The following is an 18,776-nucleotide window of genomic DNA, read 5'->3' on the forward strand; positions in this document are numbered from 1 at the left end:
ACAGGGGCAGGATCCTCGAGGTACCCAGCCTCTTGGATTATACCTTGCTAACGGAGCCCCGAAGAGGAGTAGCAGTACTGGCGAATGTCAGTAGAGACAGATATGGATGGAGCGACAGAGGGAGCTACAGTGCAAGAGTCCCAGGACAGCGTGAGGCAGCAGTGTAAAATGCATGGAATTGTTGCAGCAGCGCAGAGGTCAGAGAGGTAGCACTTGTCAGCGACAGAGGGAGTTTCAGCATCATGGGTGTCTCTAGTCTAGAGATGTCAGAGTTGGGAGATCAGTTACTTCTCAGTAACTGAGTTGTAGTGCAGCAGTTAGCAGTGGTAGTGCTATGGGCAGCACGATGCAGCATGATGAGAGGGGTTGCAGTGCAGATGCAATAGTGGCAGTGGCAGGGCCATGGACAGCAACACGGATGCAGATGGAGTGGTCGTACAGATGCAGCAGTGGCAGTGGCAGGGCCATGGGTAGCAACACATGATGCAGCAGTGCAGAGGATGTTGGGCAGAAGGCCTAGCATCAGCACAGGGATCGATGCCGGATGATCAAGGTGATGCTCAGTGAGGAGTATTACTAGAGCACAATCCTCTCTAAGAGGGAGTGTTGATTTGGGGTAGCATCGGATTTGCTCTAGCCACGAAAATTGGTGGAGAGGCTAAAGCACATGAGAGCTCCAATACCTAGAAATGCTTTGGGCAGATTCTAAACAGTTTGGGAGATATTAAAATAATTAATATTTTTAATGGAGTCCCTAAGTCTAAACTTAGGGAAAATAAAATATTAATGTGAACTAATAGAAAACTGTGTTAGAAGGGTCCAAAATTCATGGATCAACCCAGAGTTAATCTTAGCTGTTGATTAGGGACTTAATCTCAATCGTTGAATTGTCAACAAGAAAAGTATAAGAGGAGGCTTGAGGGTCACTTGGAGAACACACCGAGTTGATCAAGATTTCAATTTTCTGGGGCAGGGTTTGCTGAGGAAGTAGAAAGAGTGATCAGAGTTGTAGCTGAGGGGCAATGAATACAGAAGCAGAGAGGCAGAGATAGTACCAGAGGGATTAGCGGAGAAGCCAGGAGAAAGGGACACGGAGCCAACCAGAGGTTCATGTAGAGCCAGCCAGCCAGAGGTTCACGCAGAGCCAGCCAGGGCTCACGCAAAGCTAGCCAGGAGCTACACAATGCCTCAGAAAGCCAGTGTGGGTGACGGAGAGGCTCTAAGGGCTAACGCAGGGCCTCCAGACACTGACATAGGGCAAGCCAAGGTGACGCTGGACCAGAAAAGGTTGACGCAATCCCTAGAGGCTGACGTTGGGGTTTTCGTGGGGCAGATTGGAGTTGGGAGTTGTCGGAGTGTTTATCCGGGGTTTCAATCGGAATACCTGCTTCCGAGTAGAAAGGTACTACTATCGAGATTATTCTCTGTTGGGTGAGCCAGTTTTGGCACCTAGATTGTATTCAGAAAACTACATAATAATAAAATGCTCAGATAGTTGCACCTGTTTTCCCGCATTGGGTTTTTCCGCGGACATTGGTCCAAAAACAACGGTGTCACTTGTGTGCTTGTTTTGTTTCCTTCAGTTGATGATCTGTAATGTGTTGAACATGTACTCGTATTTAATTTTAGTATTTACATGGTAAATAACTTGTTAATTAATAAGAACAAGTAGGCAGAAATAAATCAGAAAAGTACATGAAGGGTTTCTAACAGTTAGACTTAGAAATTCCAACAGTACTGGATCTATCTTTGGTGTTCTTCGGCCTAGGCTTTGAATGGGTGAAATGACAGTAGGTGAGGGAGTCCTTTGTTTCTCTGTTTCCTCTTAATCATATTCCATGTCTTTTAGAGATGGTTCCTTCAGTGCTAGATTAAGCCTGGCACTTCTTCTCACAATTGATGGAGGAGGGTTTTTAATTTGAATTCTTTTCTTTTCTGTTTTGACCTCCTCTATCTCCTTGGATGTGTTTTCTTCTTCTTTGTTGACTTTCTTTCTTCTAACAATTTGCTTTTGATGCTTCCTAAAATTTTTGCAATAGGAATTTCATCCTCTGATTGTTCCTGGGATTGTTGTTGAGGTAAATTTTGAATAGGGCTTTCAGATACTCTTTTTCTCCCTCTTTTTCCTTTACTACTACTGGCCTGTTCTTCTTGGTTTCTAAGTAAGAAATTTTCCCAGTCATCTCCTAAACCCTTAAGGTGGAATTCAATAAGCATTTTGATGAGGCCATGATGATACATAGTGGTTTCTATAAATTGAATCTTTTTTTGTACATTTCCTAACATTTTTCTTAAGCTATTCAACAAAAAGTATGGGAGATTGATCTCATTCCCTTCCAGAAAATGCATCATTAGGCGAATGTGATAAAAGAACATGCAGCCAAACCTTCCTTCACAAGAGATAAATTTTTGAATAACCAGTAATAGATTTCTCCATTTACTTTTAAGTGCAGTGCTTGGGATTCCTTTCTTGAAAATGGATATGTCCATACCTAGATTCTTTAAGAAAATTCTTCATTCTTCACTTTCTATGCCTCTTTTTTTAAACCATCATTGTCCGCCCCTGGATAGGTCGATAGCTTCAGCAATAAGGGACTCTGTCACAATGAATTTGATATCTCCAATGTCAACTTCTACTCCATCAAAATCTCTGGCGAAGGATTTGGTCACCTCTTTGTTGAAACCATGAAATTTCTCCACGAAATGTAGCCACTGTGCTTTCTGCAACATCTCCTTCACTTGCAGCTAACCTTCCATGAACTTTCTTCCATTCGGCTTAGAACTCACAATGATCCCTATGATCAGAAAGTTTTTCCTTTGACTTTCTTCTTCACAGAAAATGGATCAGCATTTCAAAATGAGGGGTTTCGATAAAGGTATAAACAAAAAATGAGGGTGAGAGAGGAATGAATGAAGTGACAGTTCTGGAGGATTTAATGAATGTAAGTTGGCGATTTCGGCAATCTCTTCAATGGATTTGAATTTGAGTTGGAAGTGTTGTGAAATGATTGGAGACAATGGCGGTGTTATGGTGATATGACCAAAATATCTTTCAACCTTGGGCAATGATGGTTTTTATCCAGCAGTACAATCATCATAAAATTCATATACTAAACGTTTTTTAATCCTTATTACTAAATTAAATGTTTGCATAACTTTGAATACCTTTCCATTGATATTTCTAACCTTTGTTTGCTCCTTTCTTCTTTGTCTTCAGATGCTTTCAAGAACAAATTTGATCACTGCTTCTGTTGCCCAATTGGTTATTCCTGTCAAACATCAGCTACAAAATTCTGTAAAAGCTGCAAATTTCCTGGTATTCTGTAGCTATTTTATTTTTGAAAAGAAAAGAGTGGGATATAAAGAAAATGCGTTGAGAACCAGTATGAGGAAAATTTAAAGTGTCAAAAATTGGTTTTCACCTTAGATTTTCTGTATAAACATGCCAACCATTGTTGGTTTTCAAGTTTATACATTTATTATTATTTTTATTTTTTTATTTCCTAGAAAGAAAAAGACTTTTGGAGATCAAGTTGGGGAAGAAGGAAAATCCTTCTTCACCAACTTTAAATTAGTATTATCTTGCAAATATTTGATAAATTCTTCCTTTGTCAATGGCTTATGATAGATTCTCAGTCGATGACCATTCACAAGAAAAGTGGTCCTTTCTTCATCAATAGTTCTGATCCTAACTGCACCATTATCAAACACTGTTTCAATCTCATAAGGCCCAAGCCAATGAGTTTGAAATTTCCCTTGGAAATCTTTGAATTTTGAATCAAACAGTAATGCCCAATCTCCTCGCAGGAACTCTCTCTTTGATATTGTTGACCTCTACTGGTCAACTACCCATGCAGTGCACCCCCTTTTTCTTGACAGAAAGGGGCAGCACCTGATCAGCGTGTCCGTGCCATCCAGCGTTCATCAGCAGCTTGATCAATCTAATTGTAAACCCAGTCTGCATGTATTGATTGTAAATAATCTTAGCAGACATGAGTCGTGTATATGAATTGCCTAGGTGGACCTAACTTTTTGATGGTAATCTACGTCCCGGAAGGTTTTTCCTCTCACCGATCCATGGATCGGCAGAGTTTTCCTTCAAACCTGACCCCAAAGCCGGGATGGATTTTGTCATTGGAATTTTAGGAGAATCCTAGTGTGTTGATCTACTAGATTATAGTTGTGTCGCAGAACTGGGTGATTTGTGAGGGTCTGTATTAAATGGGTTTGTCCCTTAAGATGTAATTTTGTAAAAGTCACGATGTAATGTGTCCTGAGGGTCGAAAAATGTTTTAAATCCCCTCATGAGTCCTAAGTCCTAGGTCTTAGGTGATGTTTCCGAAGGCTTAGTTCGATGATCCATTTTAAAATGAATTAAAAAATTAAAAAATGAATAAAAATAATAAAATAAATAAAAATTAAAAAATGAAATAAATAAAAAATAATAAAAAATTAAAAAATAAAGCAAAAACCCTAACTAATAAAATAATAATATTTTAAGTGAATAAATCGACGGATGAGATCAAGAGATGTCTTGATCCTCATCAACGGTCGAGATCATTTCTACATGGATCACTCGAACTAGCCGTTGGGATCGTTTCCTTTATATAGGGTGCTAGGAGTCATTTCAGATCATTCGATCTGTGAGTCTGATACTGAAGAAGCTCTCTTGTAAATCTGTTTCTGGTTAATAAAAGAAGACTTTGGGGTCCATATCTTGCTGGTGTTACTCTCTTGAAATGCTATGAGATTGTTTAAATTTTCTGCATATTTTATTTTCAGCCATTAATAATAGCTTTTTGTAGAGTATTGTGAGCACAGGTATCTTGTTCACTTGCTGGGGTTTGGGTGTTGTTAGGGTTTCTGAAGTAATGGCAGGTATCTCCATTACTGTTTGAGATCTAGCAGCATTTTTGCCCTCTTTATTGAAGGTTGTTTTGAGCTGTGCAGAAAGCATTTTATGAAGGAATTTTGTGGGCGTTCGGGGAAGTTCTCGGCTGAACCAGCTAACTCCCGCAAGCATTTTTGCTGAGCCCAGTTGGATTTGATCCCGGGTCTATCATTCGGTTTATTTTTCTAATTTGCATGAGAGATTTTCTGAAGTTCTTCACAGTGAAAATCTGAAATCTTTATTTCTTTAAAATATTCCTGTGCTCATTGCTGAATCTGGCTGTTAAGGGGCCAAAAATCTGTAAATTATTAAGCTGATCTAGGGTTTTAATTTTTTGCTTTATGCAGTCTTCATTAGGGTTTTCAGTTTTTTTGGTTTTAGGCATATATTTTCCTTGGGTGATCTTGTCCTTTCAGGTTTGCAGGATTATGAAAAATTTCTAAGGCCCTCACCCGCACCTTATTTCGCCAGCAGTCCTTCTGCACTCAGCTCGGGGTTTCAGATGCCTTAGGGCATTTCATATTGTGCTGATCTATTATTATCTGGCTAATGATGAAAGAAAAATACTGACGCGTTTTATAAATCGCTGCTGGAGAATGCATGCTTCAAAACAATGGCGAAAGTCTTTTCACCCAGCGGACGCAGCGCAGAAAGGAAACAAAACAACGTATAACGTATAAAGACGCAGCAAGCAAATAAAATTTTGGTTGATCTGTTTTTCTGCTGGCCGTTTCTGTGGGTGTTTTCTGGCATACAGTCCTCAGCATACATTTCTTGGGTCTCATCGTATCTCCAGACAGCAGCCACCTGTAATAAAAAATATAAAAATAATAAGCTGCGTGTGTCTACCCAGTTTGCAAGCGTCTAAGATTTTCCGCCGTCGAGCATATTGTATCACGCAGATGAAGCTTCAGGCAATTGATTTGTGGTGATCTGGTCTCAGTTTCCGTCTTGCTGAGGGCGTAAATGGTTCCTCTTCAGTGAACGCCAGGTAGCAAAGCCAAATCTTAATCGTTCCACTCAGAAGCGCCAGGTAATGTTCCTAATTAGAATCCAGAAACCGATTCATATGAGAGGCGTATTCTTTATAGCATTGTTTTGATTTTCCACGTGAACGGTAATCTTCATCGCGGTTTCAGTTTATCTGCGTCTTGGCGTCTAGGGTTAATCATTTCTCAATCTTTGATAAAAACAAAAATCGTATTCATTTTTTCTGGTTGGGTTCATAAGTCTGTTATCATATGCGCATTCTCTGTGGATTTATCTGCATAAAAGGAGGTCCGATCCCAAAAAACGCTGCCGTCAAAACCTGCAGAAAGCACCTATCCTGTAGCTTCATCCCTCCAGCCTGCGGCAAGATCCAGTGGCCCCCCTCGACCCCTTTCCTTGCACACGCAGCCATTTGTGATAATCGAACCTCTGCATCCCGTAATCCTCCTTGGTCGACGTCGAGCCCATCCTGAAAGCGTATCATCGCTGCCGTCGAGGGTCCCCACGCCTTTCCTCACCTGCAAACGATCAGAAGTTTCAGCTCCAATCCTCATACACGCCGGAGCATTTCGAAATAAGCTTCAAATCGTCTTTGCTCATTCACCATTGACTGCGTAAGCTCAGGTACGCGTTTTCATCGTCTGCTTGACAATCTGGTTTACGTTTTTCGACCTGGGCATTTGCGTTCTTCAATTGCTAGCTCACTCAGCGATCCTTCTCTCAGAGCTACGATTTTTGTTGTAAGTTTTATGCTCTTTCGATTTGTGCCCTTGACGATTACGCTCAGCAAATAATCATATCTGCGGTTCTGCGTACTTAACTGTGGGTTCGATTCAGTACACTATCGCATTTGGTTTGGCGTTTTCTTCAGGCCGTTTCATTTTACCTGTGCCTCATTCGATCCTGCTGGTTTGATCCTCATAGCGTGTCGCCGTCCGTGGTTTCCATGTTTATTTATGCAGCTATTCGATGCGTTCAGATTTTTGTTTTTATTTCATGTTGTTAGCGTAGGTTAGTTTAGATTTAAAATAGCGTATAGTTTTGTATTATGTTTAAAATAGGTTTTATGTTAAGTTTTTTTTTTTTTTTAAGATATAAATCTTGTATAGTTTTTGTTTTATATAAATTTTAATGTTAGTTTTTTTTTAGATTTAACGTAATTTAGATTTTAATTTATTTCTTAAGATTTTAGATATTAGTTAGATTTTAGATTTTAGTTCTTTTTTTTTTAATTTTGAATTTCATAACAACTCGTTTTTCTTTTTAAGGATTTTTCAAATATAAAAAAAATTAATAATAAAAATAAAAAGTTCATTTATAAAATCTTTAGGTTTCAAATTAAGTTTTATTAGATTTTAATTTATTTATTAAGATTTTAGATTTAGGAAGATTTAGGATTTTGTTATTAGAGTTTTGGTTTAGAATAGATTAAAGTTTTATTTTATTTTTTTAGATTTTTAGTTTTCATTTTTATAATATTAAAAAAAAAAAAAAAAAAAGATTTATTTATAATTTTTTTTTTTAGTCTTAGTTTCATATAAGTTAGATTAAAAAAAAAAAAAGGATTTTATTTAGTTTTTTCTAGATTTATGTTTTTGTATAATATTTTAGGGTTTTAGTTTAGATTTAGTTTTAAAATTTCATTTCTTTTAAAAAATCTTGAAAAATATAAAAAAATTTCGTGGAAAATTATTTTGTCAGATTCAGTGGTTTTCATGTTATATCTTTCATGCTGAATTTTCAAGTCGAGATGCGAAATTGATATCTGGTTAAATGGTTTATGACTCGTGGTGGTTTAAAGCATTCACTTTTTTTTAAGATTTTCAGTTGCCAGATATCGTTTTGGTCATGTGATTAAGCTGATAACAAATGATTGCTGTTCACGGTTGATGTTTCTATATCATTTAACGAGTAATCATTGTAATAACAATCTTTTAAGGCACTGGTCTGCTAATTTAACCAAATCATTTTAGTGCTTATCTCATCGTGTCTCGTGTCTCCCAACCAACTGGTCGATAGTTGGTCTCATCATCTCTCAGGGACTACCCCCCTTAGCCGCGGGAGACAGGCTTAAACGGAGGGATCGGGGATCAGAGTGATAGCCCTCGGTCTGAGCGTTGTCGTGTCAATCCGCGCGACAACAGATATATTTGTCATGCCATATGGATCTCTGTTGTTGAACTAGATTGGTTCTTTGGATTGCATCTTGTCTTATCTCATCAAGTTCATTTAGTTGCTCCATTCTTTGTTTTTGTGCCTCTGAAAGATCAAGACCCAATTTGATTGTTGTCTTGAAAGTTTTGACTTGAAACTCAATAGGAAACAGGACTTGTTTCCCATAAACAAGCTCATAGGGAGTATGCCCTGTAGTATTTCTCCATGTGGTATGGTATGCCCATAAAGCTTCTGGAAGCTTTTCTGCCCAATCTCTTCTATGCAGATGCACAGTTTTGGTGAGAATTGCCTCAATGACTTTATTGGTGGACTCCACCTGTCCATTTGCTTGAGGATGATATGGAGTAGACTTTCGATGTTTGATTTTGTACTCCTCCATTATCTTTTGTACCAACTTGGATGTGAATTGAGTACCTTGATCTATTACAATTTCTCTTGGGACACCAAAACGAGTAAAGATATCCTCAAAAAGAAATGAAACTACAACATTTTCAGTAGCAAAAGGAAGTGCTTTAGCTTCTACCCATTTTGTAACATAATCAATGCAAAAAAGAATGTACCTTTTCTGTCTCAATGGTGGATTGATTGGACCAACAAAATCCAGAGCCCATTTTTCAAAAGGCTCAATAAGTACCTGAGGTTGTAGAGGCATCTCATTAGAAGGAATAGGTTTCCCCATCCTTTGACAACTATCACATCTCTTAACATACTCCTTGGCATCCTTAAAAAGGGAAGGCCAATAGTATCCTAAGAGAAGGACTTTGTAAGAAATTCTTTTGTCAGTGAAGTGTCCTCCACATGGCTCATCATGACAAGCTTTCAATATCTCTAGTACTTCATCTTCTCTAAAACACCTTCGAGTGATCAGGTCTGGCCCTGTTTTATACAATTCTTCATTTATCCATGAATAAGATGCACTAATTTGAAACCCTGTAGCCAAATAGTTAGCAATATCTGCAAACCATGGAGATTTAGTAGATACTACAAAAAGATATTCATCAAGAAAATTATCTTCTACAGGCATGTCATTGTTATCATTTTGAATCCTTGATAAAAAGTCAGCAACTATATTTTGTTTTCTAGGTCGATCCAAAATAGTAATGTTAAACTCTTGCAACAACAACAACCATCTAGTGATTCTTCCATTAGTGATTGGTTTATTCATTAAGTATCTAATTGCATAATGATCAGTATGTACAAAAGTTTCATAGCCAGTAATATAATGTCTGAATTTATTGATGGCATGAACAACAACTAAAAACTCCTTCTCTGTGACAATATAATTTAACTCTGCAGGAGTCAAATTTTTACTGGTGTAATAAATGGCATATGGAGTTAAGTCTTTTTGTCCTAGTACAGCTCCTAAAGTTGTGTCTGAAGCATCAATCGAAATGTGAAAAGGTAATTTCCAATTTGGTCCTCTAAGAATGGGTGCTTCAGAGATTTTCTCTTTTAATGACTCAAAGGCCTTTTGGCAATCAGAATTCCAATTGAATTCACAGTCTTTTGTGAGCAGTTTGAAAAGTGGAGATGCAATTTCAAGTATGAGTACAACCCGAAATGTCAAGCTCTTAGAAGTTTCATTCAACATAGCTCTAAATGTTCTAGAACTAAATCTTGAAGATTGATCAACGAGTGATTCTAAAGCTTCTTGAGATTACTTAACGACTTCAAATTTGTGTGGAAGGTCGCAGCTTCTTGTCTACTGTAGAGGGCACTTCGGATTTGAATGGAGCTTCAGAAGTAGACTACAAATCCATTGAAAAGATACAGATCGTAGGGAATAGGTCTGGGACACAGGGCGAGATTGCTAATGTTGCTTCAATTCTTCATGTCCCAAAAATAAACTTCAATGACAATATGCCATTCATCATAGAGGGTCTAAAACCACATGTAGCAATATTGTGATAGGCCGAAGATTTCCAAAAACAAAAGGGCTAGACTTGCTTAAGATTAACATAGTTCAATGCGCATCATCTACAGAAAACCATGATCCATACGCTAGATATTTCAATATTTATTGGGTTGAATTGTATATGAGTTTGTTCTGAATTACCGCAAAGATAGAAAATATAATGCAAACTTCAGAATAGGCCGCACTTTATACTGTCCAACAATCCTCAATTTTGACGCAAGAGATGCCAACTAACCCTAATTCCTTAGTCTTTCAACTCCTTCACTGACTTGAAACTCAGTAGAGTAACGAAACCCCCATTTCAAAAATATAACCAAAACCCAAACAAAAATCTCCTTACAAGCCTCTCGTTTGATTTATCGTTGTCTCCACAAGGGCGAGACATTTTCAGAGCAAGATAAATCAAAATATATTCATTGATTTCATTGCCTTTGGAGGAGAGATCTAAATCACTTTTATGGATTTTAAAGAGGCTAATAAGGACCAGTCGATTTGCAACTTTGGAGGGAGAACCTTATTTTAGAATTTGAATTTCAAAGTCTTGGGGCTCAAGGATTGCAGCTATTTCCCTTGGGGATAAAGAATTAATTTATATTGAGGTCAAAAACCTGCTTTATGATTAGTAGATTCAACAATCATCTTTAAGTCCCTCTATAAAGTATTTTAATCATAGACTTTTGATAAAACTCCTATTTTTCATGAATATAATGTGCTAGCCAATGATAGGGTGCCATATCACCATCCTTTGGGGTTTTTACCCACAAGTTGGGTCATTTATTTTCAAACAAGCATAACTCACAAACCATGAAGGATCTCATGTTATGCCACATACCACTGGAAACAGGTCGACGAGAAGATTCCAACAAAGATGATCCAGACTCGAAAAACCATGAATTCCCATGTCATTTTGGTCGACAAAAGGTGCGGCATCTTCTGGTGTTGCTTGAGTTGACATCAATGACAACAACATTTCAACATACGCAAACCTAGGGATGGGGTTTGCATACCCATACCCAATTCGCACACCCAAGCACTAAAAACAGGTCTGGGTTCTTCTCAAACTCACCCTTCCGAACCCAGTTCGGGTATGGAGAACCCGATACTCTGGAATTTAAAAATGGGTTCTTTATTTGTGATGGGTATTTGGTACCCCGTAAAAGGGTGCATGATTCCCCGAAGATAGGTACATGAAGGGTATGCCTACTTAGTCAGTCATGGATGATGGATGAGCAAGAGCCTTGAGAGTTCCTTACTAGAGACCCTGTTGATTGATGAGCTTAGTGATGTCGATCATGATGACATGGCTAGAGGAAGCCAAATCAGTGATCTTTAGACTTGTTCATTGTTCAGTTTCACTTTTTTTTGGAATTTTCTATTTCATGTGTGGAAATTCCTTGAGGCAAATTTTGAATGTAGTATGACAATGGAGTCCTACACATAATATATATCTATTATCATGATTCATACCTCTCTGCTTGATATTAAATTTGAAATTTCAATGTGAATGTTCAAAGTTTTATTTTTCTTGTTGTAAATTGGAAGATTTCAAAATTGAAAATTCGTAAATTGAATTTCATAATTCAAAATTCATATGAATTATATTTTATATAATATATAACATATATAATATATATAACCTATAATATACTATATACCCTCGACAAGCCCACTCACCCTGTTTCAAAAATTGTTGTACCTGTACCAGTACCCGAACCCGCATTTCCTGGCAGCTTAGGTTAAAAACATCTCAAAGTTAGACTACATGGCCAAAAATCAGCGATGTTATCAATGTTGTTTGGGACTAGACTTCTACAAAAGCAAGCTAGAGAAGACTTCTTATGATGGTTGTTCTAGATTATTACAGGAATCTGATTTGAAAAAGGAGATCACATTGTTTGGGACTGGACTTCTGCAAAAGCAAGCTAGAGAAGACTTCTTATGATGGTTGTTCTAGATTATTACAAGTGTCTGATTTGAAAAAAGAGATCACACGATCAAGAGATTATTTTTCCAGATTCACAGGTATTATCTTGATGGACAAAAATAAAAATAAAGAATGTAAAGCAGTTGCATATGCATCTTTAGCTGTCCATATTCTTACGCTTGCAGTAGAATTAATTTTCTGTTTGATCTTCTGTATTTTGTCATGATGCCGTTGCAGAAGTAAAGGATGGTAAAGTTTTTGCAGATGCAAATGCCAATCCTCCCCATTATCACCAGAAACATTTCCATCTGTGCTATGCTGGTCTTCAGCATCAGATAGTTGAGAAGTAGAGAAGCCATTGGCATCAGTGATATCTAATAAAGGTCGAGTGCCACCCAATGCCATGCTATACTTTGCACGAGACATGATCTGCAATTTAAAGTAATTATGAGTTTCAGTAATTTCAACCAGATTGAAAATGGATTTAAAAAAAACAAGTCCATGTGTACAAATGGATATTTTTACTTTAGAAATGCTGACATCATTGCTCCAGTATTCAAAAAGTAATGTAGAAAGCCATATGGTAAGTGCTAAAATGTAGACACAAATGTAATAAACCATTGAACTTTTTACATAACAAGATAGGTCAGATCGCTGTTAAAACCTACTTCTCCAATTGTAAGATCAAACAACACAGTTTACCCCTTCTTTGGTCAAACTAGAAAGAAACAGTTCAAACACAATGTTGCAGAATACAAAATCAACTGGAGACCATGAGAGAAAAAATTATTCTTTCCATTTTGAGAATTTCAATGTATAATTCAGATAAATATGGAAAAATGAAAGCAGTTACGAATCGGAAGAAACAATATGCTTTTGGCAATTACAATCACCCTGTGAATTTTTAAATTTAAAGCATTGATATGGGCTTTTGGAAGAAACTTAACAATGTGTAAACACATTTATTAAAGCTAAAAGCTTGGAAAGATTAAAGTTTATTCCCTGACTTACAAGTGAAATGACTATCATAGAACTGACATAGCTCTAAGACTAAATTTAGTCAACATCAAAAAGGTAAAACGATACAAGAAATCACCTACCACATCAAGCTGAACAACTGAAATCAAGAGGAGTTTGATATCATCCGAATGTGGCAAAACCTGTCCAGAAGACAGAAGGAAGTTAGGATTATAAGCAATAAACTAAAAGCGAAAATGTCAACATCAAGTTTTCCTAAACATACCTTTTCCGTTAGATCTGCAAGTGCTTCAAACTCAGCCTTGGACACCAAAGCTCTTGCTTGAGCTAGTTCATCATTCAATGGTACAGCTGAGACTGGCTCTAGATAGTTTCCAACTCCTGAACCACTAAAGAAATAAAAAGAGGGTGATATTATATTATGTACGCAACAGAACAAAGCTTTTCAATGAGACAAATAGGTGTATGTTTGACTAGATCAATGCAAGTGCATAACAACACCATGATAAACTACAATAAAATGATAAAACAAAAATCCGCATGCCCCTAACTATGGCTTTCTGGTCTTTACCTTGTATTTATCTTGTGGTTTGCAAAATCATAATCCTTTTTCTTTAAGTATATGCAGAACCACCCATGTAAATCAAGCAAGTTCTCCCTCACCTTTAGGCATGATACACACATGCTAACTTCTAAGGAACCGAGAAAGTCCCCTTCTCCAATGTACTTAGACTACAAATATTAGTGTAGGACCTGCTCCATGTGCTGAAACTGGGTCTTACTAGGAAACCATCAAAAGACATAATAGACATGCCAGGCCTGCACAGTGTAGAATGCGCCCAACTATACTCAGCTTCCCAACAAATGGGAGGTCCTTATGATGCCAAACATGAAGTTTTCTCTACAGCCTCTCAAGAAACCATTCCGACGACCACTAGTGACAACCCCACCTCAAAAGGAATGCCCTCATGCAAGCAGAGTGTTGTTAGATTTTGTAGCATCAAACAGGTGTTCTAGTCTTGATTTGTGTCTAAGAGGCTAAGGAACGCAAGATCTCCAACCCAGAAAAGGTTTCTCGAGATAAGATTGTGAAATGCCTTAATTAAATTAACTAGCCATCATTTAAATTTTTCCTAAGTCTAACTTAGGAAAAACTAGTTAATTAATGCGAATTAATTAAGAAAGGTTGAGAACGCTATAGAAACTCACATGGCTCAAGTTTGAAATGATTTTAGTTGTTGATGAGGATGTAATCATGGTCATTGAAGCTCCAATGAGAGATTATAAGAGCAAGTCGATGGGATGGAGAGAGACACAAGTGGGAGAGCAAATTATCCAAGCAGTGTGAATTTCCTAGTGTGCATTGATTTAGTGAGGGAACAATTCGAGCTAGTGGAGGAGTATCAGTGATTGAGGGAGAAGTAGCAGAGAGATCCAGAGATTTTCCAGTGTCTATCCAGTGCCGTTTTGGAAGGAGAGAGGAGGCCGAATATTTTTGCAGAGAGGGCTGCATAGCCAATGCAAGTGAGCTAGAACCCAGTGCGAAGTGCTGAAAAGGAGGTCGATTTACTCGCTGGAGGTCGAAAGCTTGTCTAGAAGGCGTAACAACTTCATTCCAAAGGCAAAGGGAGGCAAGACAGCTCATTTGGAGCCAGCTAGCAAGATGTACGATTTTCCCAGGCCAAGCAATATGAATTCTGCCAGAGCGAGTTGCCGGTGAGAGAGTTCGAGCAGGCAAAAGGGAGGCCGAATTATTGCAGAAGGGAGAAAAATTCTCCAAATTATTTTTCCAGTATATTTTCCGGAGGATTGTTAGTTGAGCATCAAGATTATTGTACTCAAATTTTTACTACTGCATAATAATAAAATAAACCCTCATCTACTGCATTGGTTTTCCCTATGAGGTTTTTCTGGGGACATTAGTCCAAAAATTATTATGTCAATTTTATTGTGTGTGCAATATTTTCTCATCTTCCATTTTATTTCCGCAGCGTAATTTATTTTTGGTGAAGATTGCAATTGTAAGTTATTCGTTAATTGCCATAAACAATTAAATTGTTGATAGTTAGGAGAAGAATATCCAGTAATTGCAATCAAGGAATTTTCACATGGTATCAAAGTAGCATTGAAGAACATATCAAAGGCTCAGAAGCGAGAGGAGAAAATTTGTGCAGTTTCAGAGGGAGATCTAGGCACAATTTCTCCATATTTTCACAGGTTAGATAGGGGTGTGAATTGTTGAGGTAGACAGTTTGATTTCCAGTTGCAGGTGCTGGGGAAATTCGAATAGCTTCAGAAGCAGAATTTGCAGGTAGTGGATTTGCCGAATAGAGGGTTCCAATGAGCAGATCAGTCAGTTTGTTGAGCAGATTTGGGCGCAAAAATTTTGCAGCGAGGGTTTCAGCTGCAGATCATTGCAGGGTCAAGAAGATAAAAGTACACATAAGAGGAATTTCCATAATTTCTCTAAGGGTTTCTAGATCTAGTTTTCAGAAGGAGATCCACAATTTCCAAAAGCTGAAGACCGTAGTAGTTTTGCCAGTGAGCCAGTGCGAGCTTCAGAAGAAACAAATTGTCTGCTAGATTTCGGAGAAGGACTTCTGGAAGGTTGAGCGAGTTGCCTAGTAGGAAGAACAGGGAGAGTGAGAGTCGAATAAGGATTTCCATAGGCAAACAGTAGCAGATTTGTGCATTTCCTAGGGTAGTGCAAATATCAGAAGTAGGGTCGCAAGAAAGAGAGGAAATTTCAGTTTGTTTTCTCAGTTTTTGAGTTTTTGCAAAGATGGTCGTAGCAGGTCTCAAAGATTAGGATAGACTTGACGGAGTCTCAAACTTCAGTGTTTGGAAGGCTAGGATGCAATTCCTTTTGGATGAGCATGGCCTGAAGGAGTTCGTGACAGCAGCCATGGTTGTACTAACAGAGCCTATCCAGTTCCATGAGTATAAGAAGGATATCACCAAAGCGAAAAGGATGGTCTTGGATCAGCGTTATCAGAACCGTACCGGAACAGGTGGAATTGGCCGGTCCAATCGTTTTTGGACCAAAATCGGTCCAAAACAGGACTCCGAACCAGAATAGGCAGGTTCGGTACCAAAGTAGCCAATTCATGACCAGCTTCATGCAGAAAAAATTTGCCTTCTTTTTTTATTTTTTTATTTTTTAATTGGTTGGCCCACTTCTTACTCTCCCCTAAGCTAGCCTAATATTCAAGCCTATGGCCCTCAGCCTAATCAAGCCTGTGGCCCCAGTATTTCTATGTGACATTTTCCTTAAATTTTCATTTTCATCCTTTTACTTAAATTTTTAACATTACCATGAAATGACTCAGGATGTTTGAGAGTGGTTCCAACTTCATTGGATTTCATATGGAGAAAGTAGAATTTTAGATTTCACTCAAAATCCAGCAGACTTAACAGTTTTTCAGGATTTCAAGATTGGGGGGATTGCAATGTTTCCATTGGATTTTGTCATGTACGAGGGTATGGAACTAGTATTTAATAAAGAGCACCAAGCCCTCTATGTACTTTGATGTTAGTGGCATTGGTTGTCGAACTCCTCTATCATGACTCTACTAAAAATACCCATCACTCAAACAAAATATTCACATGACATGCTACGTTTTTTCTATCTTATTTTGATGCCTAAATGGTTATATTGATGGCGAAGGCCCCAATATAGACAATGGTTTTGATGATATGTAGGCATTTGTTGTAGCATGATTTTTTTTGGATGCTAGAGGCCATCTAGAGCCTATTTTTTGATGTATTTTCGGTTCAGAGATGGATTGCCCTCGATGTTATTTTGGTTATGTGCACCTTTACATGCTATGTAAATGAGAACTTTTGCATATTTGTGTATAAATGGTTTGGATTCATATGGATGCACATGAATGTATATGTTTTTCTTTAAAATATGAATATTTTATGTGTTTTTGGTAAACCGGTCTCTTTTCCAGTTTTTTTTCCTGGTTTCGGTTCGGTTCCAACTGGTTCCCAGCCCACAAGGTTTTTCGGTTCAATCACCGGTTCGGTTCTAATAACATTCTCTTAAATGGAGTTCGAGATCATATAGTTCCACATTGGAGAGAAAAAGCAGCAAAGGAAATGTGGGATGTCGTTGTGAAGCTCTGTAGACTGTAATATCCCCAATTTCAATTTTCAACATTAGAGATGAGTTTGGGGATAGGACGCAATTCTGGCACCAGGACTTAGGAGGAAAAGAGAATATTGCAGCTCTAGTGGAAAGTGGGGACCACAAGAGAGAGAATTCGACCCAAGGAAGGGAACTCACACTCTTGGAGGAGAGAGGAAAGAGAAGGGAATGCGAATTAGGAGAGAGAGAGAGTGGGGACCACAAGGAGAGAAGGGGCCACGAATTATAAATAGAGCAAGAGGCACTCATTTTGGTCATTCATTCATCTATTCAGAAATTGTGTCTTTGACATAGCACGCTTGAGCTGAAGCCAAGTCTGCAGTGTTGTTTAGCACACGAGTGTCTTCGAGCGGAGATCTCAACCCTTGCTTCGGTAGACTTCAAGTGTCAGCCCAAGGAGGGAGTTTCACCATGCCTTTTTGCACCACCAGTAGGAGTGGTTTTCAGGAGTATAGAGGGAAGCTACAGACAAGAGGACCATCTTACACGCAACTCTCATTTTCATCACACGTAGGACTGTGTCATCTCCTCCATGACTACATAGTCATTGGAGTGAGACTCTTTGGGGCTACACTATCCTGGGGAGTTTGGAACTGGGTTGTTAGGAAATCATTTGGGAGGCCATTTGCGGGGGCATTTGAGGAGGATTGCTAGAGTTGGGAGAGCAAAGATTGACAGGGTCAGTCAAAGCAACAAAATTGGAAATTGGAGGGCCAAGTTGTGCATGGTCAACTTTTTATGTTTGGAACCAAGGGAAACCCTTTGTGGGTTTTTCTGGGTTTTGGGCAAAGATCACAATCCCAAATTCCTAGAATTTTCTAGGCAGATTTGAGGGGTCAAAAAGGAATCCCAATTCAGCCAACAGCTAGAGAAGCTAGGGGAAATAGGGCCGAATTTCCTACGTCAAACATTAGCCAATTCCTTCATCGGTTTTATGGGTTATTGGTGGAGCGGCCAGGATTAATTTCCCATAATTTTCTAAGCACCGGAGAGGGCCCTAGCAGCAAATCCATTCAGCTAGCCACGTATTTCTAGGCAGTTCAGCACAGAGCCAAGAGATAGAGCAGACGCATATTTGAGGGGGACCTTTTATTATTCATTTGGGCTTGGCTAGCTTGCCTTGAGCAAGCCTAGGTGCATTTTTTCCAACACCTCATTGTACCCTCTTATTTATTAGTAAAATGGCTCAGCAAAGCAGTTTTGGCTTTAAAATGGTGTTCTGATGCTTGAGTATTTTTCTGTGTTTTTGGTTATGTTTGTTTTGTTTATCATTGTATAATTCCATTAGAAATATTACAAGCTATACCAAGATCCATCAAAGAATCGTAATATGATTCTCAAGGAGAAGTTGAGGACCACTAACATGTAGAAGGTTGAAGGCGTGACTCCTTATCTCACCAGAATTCAGAATGTCTGAGATGAGCTAGCAGTTGTGGGGGAGAAACCAGATGACAGTGAACTTGTGTGAATTGCTTTGAATGGGTTTACCAGAGAGTGGACAACGTTTGTCCAAGGGATTACTGGACGAGACAAATTGCCAGATTAGGAACGTCTTTGTTGTGACTTCCAACCAGGAGGAGCTTAGGCTCAATCTTGTCCAGGGCACTACCAACAGCAGTAGCAAAGGGTCGAAGGTTGAGAAGGAAGAGGCGAATGTAGCCCTTGCCAGTAAGTAAAAAGAAAAGAAGGGTCCCAGTCAGGGACAAAGCTCAAAGGGAGGAGAAAAGACGAAGAAGGATTTGTCGAAGAT

The 18,776-nt window shown here is 38.5% G+C and overlaps 1 protein-coding gene across 3 annotated transcripts in view; it reads right to left on the reverse strand.

Moving 5' to 3' along the window:
* LOC149218261 (uncharacterized) overlaps positions 1–18,776 on the reverse strand; it is a 505,532-nt gene that overhangs the window by 349,613 nt on the left and 137,143 nt on the right. For all 3 annotated transcript variants that reach the window (XM_089383872.1, XM_089383871.1, XM_089383870.1), the window contains 3 exons: positions 13,139–13,262; positions 12,996–13,055; positions 12,073–12,324 (listed from right to left, as the gene is read on the reverse strand). In XM_089383872.1, the coding sequence (XP_089239998.1) occupies positions 12,073–12,324; positions 12,996–13,055; positions 13,139–13,262 (436 nt within the window). The remainder of the gene's footprint in view (positions 1–12,072; positions 12,325–12,995; positions 13,056–13,138; positions 13,263–18,776) is intronic.

This window comes from Pinus tabuliformis, chromosome Q (genome assembly GCF_031772625.1).
Source record: "Pinus tabuliformis cultivar Carrire ecotype Pingquan chromosome Q, CPIR1, whole genome shotgun sequence".
Lineage (NCBI taxonomy): Eukaryota > Viridiplantae > Streptophyta > Pinopsida > Pinales > Pinaceae > Pinus > Pinus tabuliformis.